A 5881-nucleotide genomic window follows, 5' to 3' on the forward strand; every position below is an offset into this window, starting at 1 on the left:
AAGGAAGTAATGTCCCAATAGCGACGTGTGTACAGGAATCATACTCCGCTCTGCCACCGCACCGCGGCAGATCCTGGAGATTGGGGTTATCACCGGGGCACAGCCCTCCATGCTTCCTGAAGGGCCGGGATTCTGCATCCACCTCTCACAGATAATGCAACAATTCACTTTATCAGAAACCAAAGGGCATTGTATGACCTACAAAGGGTTACTTTAACCCCTTGTGCGACAAGGAACAAGCAACCAATTCCTTAACTTTTTTCAGGTCAACGTCCTTCTTGATATCATGTGAGATCACTAAGAAGGTTTATATTGTCATGGAAATACATAGATTAGAATTTAAATAACTCTTAGGTTTTTCATATAGACTTTTTTAATGTTATAAAAACTAACATTTTATTTTGTAAAACATTTCCTCTGCACAATATTTTTGCCACCTATTGATAAATAATATCTATTATTTTGTTATATATATATATGTACAGTACTGATGGCTGCTGCTCTGAAATTCAATTATTTTAACGTTATCACTAGTATTGTCCCTATAGAAACAATACTATGAGGGCTCTAAATGTAGAGGGTATTTAAATTAGTTTTCTGTATGTTAAAAAAAGGTCTTTAGATAATGTAGGGAATAGAGAACTATCATGAGGACTCATCATTCTGCCCCAGGCTGCAGATGCCATAAGGTTAGGGTGACCATGACATCCATTTTTTTCCAGGATGCATATAAATGTCACATGCTCCTGGCTGGCACATGTAAGGTGCTGCCCCCTACAGTATGAGGGAGGTATAAAGTCAGAACAAACACAGAAGGCAATCGGTCGTTCAGCTTTATATCCCCCACGCTGTAGGGGGCAGCACTTTACCTGTGACAGGTGTCCTGTAAATAATGGCTAATTTATTCACCCTACCCAGGGTAATATTTCCTGCCCTCCTGTATCCTCTTAGATCCCAAATTCAAGGCTTCTGATGAAACATGCACAAAGCCTTACGCACCGCTGTGGCATTGAAATGGTTAACAGTCGTGAGCAGTGTCACTAAGCACCGTTACGGCCACAAAAGAGTTAAGGTTTCCCCATTCATTTAACATATTTTCTTTATAAATTAAAAATGTCCAGCTTTCCCTGTAAAACATTCAAATAATTGCTGACATCACATTTTCTGCCCAAGGAAATCACAGAGAGGGGGGGACCTGCTTGCCACAAGAGCTTGCAATCTATAACACGCTATCTTCATGATTCATAACATGACAGAGCAGCTGGAAGTCCTGGTTTTAGGACAATTGGCCTACAAACTGTGCCAGATGAGGGGAGGGATTCGTCTGTCGGTGGCACATTCCAGGATATCAGGGGTTAACAGATTAAGCCGCCATTCTGTATAGACCCTGGGTGTTTTACTATTATTTTTTCACGTTGGCAACTCTAAAGGGAAGCCCATCCCTGCCCAGCATTGTTGTTTAACAGAGTTAATCAGATCATTTAATCCTGTTGTGGAAATACTAGGGCCTCATATCAAAACAATAGCGACCGAAGCATATTCTGGTTAAATTTCAACCAGCATCCAAATGTTTGGTTCGCAACCATAACCTTTATTCCAAACAGCCAGAGTCCCTCGCTCTGTTATGTCTACTGCAGATAGAGCTCTGATAAGCAGGAGGGTCGGGGTAAAGTACTGCCCGGCTTAGAGACGCAGGAGGGTCAGCTTAAGGTTCTGCCCAGCTCTGAGTGAGAGGAGGGTCAGGTTAAGGTACTGCCGGATCACAGTGTCAGGAGGGTCAGGTTAAGGTACTGCCGGATCACAGTGTCAGGAGGGTCAGGTTAAGGTACTGCCGGATCACAGTGTCAGGAGGGTCAGGTTAAGGTACTGCCGGATCACAGTGTCAGGAGGGTCAGGTTAAGGTACTGCCGGATCACAGTGTCAGGAGGGTCAGGTTAAGGTACTGCCGGATCACAGTGTCAGGAGGGTCAGGTTAAGGTACTGCCGGATCACAGTGTCAGGAGGGTCAGGTTAAGGTACTGCCGGATCACAGTGTCAGGAGGGTCAGGTTAAGGTACTGCCGAATCACAGTGTCAGGAAGGTCAGGTTAAGGTACTGCCGGATCACAGTGTCAGGAGGGTCAGGTTAAGGTACTGCCGGATCACGGTGTCTAGAGGGTCAGGGTGAAGTACTGCCGGCTTAGAGAGGCAGGAGGGTCGGGTTAAGGTTCTACCCGGCTTTTATAGGCAAGAGGGTCAGGTTAAGGTACCGTCTGGATCCAAGAGCCAAACTTTATGGCTTGTGCGAGTGATATCAAGAACGTTTCTCTGCTTAATTTGGGTCAATGTGCTCTAGAATAAGGGGTGAGAAAGTTTGTATTGATTTTAGACCAAGATATGAAATAAAACGAATTCTAAGTCAGACATCGTGAGCCCGAAGCCTGAAATCACAAATCCCTTTATTATACTAAAAGCTGCGTTAAAAGCCAATTCTCTGTCCTGCTGATTGTGCGAACCTTCCCAGAAAATAATTCTTTAATCAAATAAAATTTAGCTTCTTTCATATTTTTGGAATACTTCATTGTCATGTGACATAAATAACAGGCTCTGATAGGCTGTTGTTGCCATATAAAAGGAAAAAAGTTTCTATGCTGTTTTTATGTCACATAATCTTCAGTGAAAATAATAAAATAACAGACATGATGTGGGGCAAAACTGATTTGCAAACCGGAACCTGAACGCAGCGCTGCAATAAAGCTACCGTTCCAAAGTTTGAGGTCACTGAGACGTTTTCATGGAAAACAAGGAAATTTCAATTAGTCTTAAACTTAAACTTGGATCAGCAAACACAGCATGCCGTTGGAAAACAGGAGTGATGGGAGTGATAAAGTGCCATTGGAACACAGGAGTGATGGGAGTGATAAAGGGCCATTGGAAAACAGGAGTGATGGGAGTGATAAAGGGCCATTGGAACACAGGAGTGATGGGAGTGATAAAAGGCCATTGGAACACAGGAGTGATGGGAGTGATAAAGGGCCATTGGAACACAGGAGTGATGGGAGTGATAAAGGGCCTCTGTATGCCTATGAAGAGATTCCATTAAAAACTGGCCCTTTCCAGCTACAATAGTCATTTACAACATTAACCCCGTCTGCGCTGGATTTCTGATCCATTTCACTTTATTTTAATAGACAAAATTTACTTTTCTTTCAAAAACAAGGAAATGTCTATGTGACCCCAAACATTTGATTGGTAGCGTATATATATATATATATATATATATATATATATATATACACAAACAGGCCCAGATTGGCCATCGGCGCCCATACTGAAGAGTGTGCTGCTCCAGTGGCAGGTCAGGTGCTGCAGCATGCGCCCAGGGGTTGGATTTTCGCCGCCACACGCACTGCTTGTTATGTCATGTTTACCTATTGCACAGCGCTGCGGAATATGATGGCGCTATAGAAATCAGCGGCTGGAGATGGCTGTCGGGTGGCTCTAGCAGGTGCAGTGTAATGAAAGCGGGGTATTAGGAGAGCCCGGGGAAACAGCAGGCAGATGCGGGACTGGAGGGTAGGACAAGGAGCGGCCCCAGCGTGATCCTGAGTTCACTCCTAATCCAGCCAGAAGATGATGTGATGCAGAAGCGGAGTTAACCCGCCGCAGCTCGGGGTTTGCAACAAAATAGAGAAAAAACTACTTCTAGAACAAGAATTAATAATAAAAAGGTGGTAAAAGGGCAATTACGTCCCCCGGGGGTCATTTGCATTCTGCAGAAAGGATGTGATTAGCCGAAGCGTTACAAATAATCACTGGATAATGCTGAGGGGTATTAATATGACTACTTATTATATAATAAGGGCTATTAATTTGGCTACACTACTCCCCTGCCTCCTGGAATAAGATTTGACAACCAGCCTTGGGCTCAAGAGAATGCAGAGACACAAGTGGCTGAGCCAGATTAACACTCCATGGGTCCTTGGACAAAATCCCCCCCCCCCCATCACTTTATATAGGGGGCAACTTATTCCAGCCTCGCAAGACTCGATCCTTTAAGCTTCGGACTGGGCTGGAGTCCCCCGCCGGTACCTTTTAAGCAGGGGCTGCATACTATGTATATAACACACACACACACACATATATATATATATATATATATATATACACACAGTATATACACATGGGGCTCATAGGCAGGTTCTTAGGTCGCCATCTGCATGATCTGAGTGCCCGCTGGGCATGACAGGGAAGGGGGGGCCGAATCACTAAAATAACAAAACACCCAACAATAAGATGCAGATGGACTATTCATCGGGATAACCGGCACGAGGTCAGAGGTCAGAATCAGTAAACGGCATGAAACGTGCTGGCGGCCGGTGCTGACCCATTGTACAGCGCTATGGAATTTGGTGCTATATAAAACAATAAATAATAATAATAGAGAATTAACTAATAATAGCTATTAGTAATAATAATAATAGTAATAATAATAGTAGTAATAATAATAACAAATAATAAATAATAATACAATAAAAGTAATAAAAATTGTAATAATAATAGTAATAAATATTAAAAAAATATATATAATAATGATAGTAATAATAATTATAGTAATAATAATAGTAATAATAATAAATATCCTGTGGCTGAGCACTTTGCCTTGAGAGAAATGAGGACTGTGGCTGGGGGGATAATAATAATAATAATAATAATAATAATAATAATAATAATAATAATAAAACAGATACAATGTGACAAGGTGCAGGGTAACAGAGAAGAGAAACAACGTATCAGAAAGCATGAGGGACAGGTATACAGAGTGACAGAGACAGACAGACAGACAGAGAGACAGACAGAGAGACAGACGGAGCGACACCCGGACGGGCAGAGGGACGGGGCCGGATCCCGATCCTCACGGACTCCCGGGGCGCAGGAAGGACAGACACCTATCTGGACAGACAGATAACAGACAGGGGCTGTCACAGAGACGGGCGGAGTGACGGTCCCTGAACTGAGAAAGCCTCACTAATGTGAGAGCTCAAAGTCCGATATTATAACGTACAGCAGGCAAGAAGAGACAGACACCGGGGAAAGAGTGACAGAGAGACAGCTCACTGACAGACAGTCCGCTGCCACAGAGACAGCTCACTGACAGACAGTCCGCTGCCACAGAGACAGCGCACATTCTCCTGAGAGAAGACTTCGCGCAGAGAGCTCCCCTCCCTCAGAGACTCTCAGCATCAGTGGCATTCGCCTGGAGACAGCCTTTCACACACAGAGAGAGCGCAGAGAGACAGCCTGTCATGAAGTGGGCGTGAATCCGGGTGAGTGCGAGCTCCTGAGACCCCGGTATAAGGACCCCCTCCTCCTGCTCGCCATGTGCCAAAACAAACCGGCTTTCCTATTTATTGCAGGCTGACGGTGGGAGCTCAGACAGCGGCTCCGGGACAGACACCCCAGGCGCTGGGCTTCACCCGGACCCCGGTACCGACTCTACCCAGGACCCCCGGCGCTGACTCTACCTGGACCTACACAGGAACCTCGGCACTGACCCCCGGTACTGACTCTACCCGCACCCCGGTACTGACTCTGCGCGGACTTACCCAAGACCTCCCGGCACTGACTCTGCCCCGGACTCCGGGCACTCATCCCTACCACCGGGACTCGCTCTGTCCAGCAATCTGACACCGGGATCCCAGGCACTCCAGGCACCTGCTCCCCGGACACACCGGCCGTTCCTTCAAGGACTTAACACCCAAATCCCCGGGTTCGCAGGCTCAGCTACCCAGCACCCAGAGCATAGACCGGAGTGCCCCGGTTCCCCGTGGCCGTGGGGTTGGTGGTGTCGGGCGGCGGATGGAGCTCCCGTGATCCGCACCCCACGGAGCCCCGGCCGCCCC

At 46.0% G+C, this 5881-nt stretch overlaps 1 protein-coding gene across 1 annotated transcript in view; it reads left to right on the forward strand.

Annotated features, from left to right (window-relative positions):
* LOC149281259 (non-homologous end-joining factor 1-like) overlaps positions 1-5666 on the forward strand; it is a 53491-nt gene extending 47825 nt beyond the window's left edge. The window contains exon 8 of the mRNA XM_089499469.1: positions 5396-5666. Within this exon, the coding sequence (XP_089355595.1) occupies positions 5396-5666 (271 nt within the window). The remainder of the gene's footprint in view (positions 1-5395) is intronic.
* Positions 5667-5881: the final 215 nt, after the last annotated feature.

Source organism: Sceloporus occidentalis, unplaced genomic scaffold (assembly GCF_023333645.1).
Source record: "Sceloporus occidentalis isolate IW3139 unplaced genomic scaffold, rSceOcc1.0.p SCAF_136, whole genome shotgun sequence".
NCBI lineage: Eukaryota > Metazoa > Chordata > Lepidosauria > Squamata > Phrynosomatidae > Sceloporus > Sceloporus occidentalis.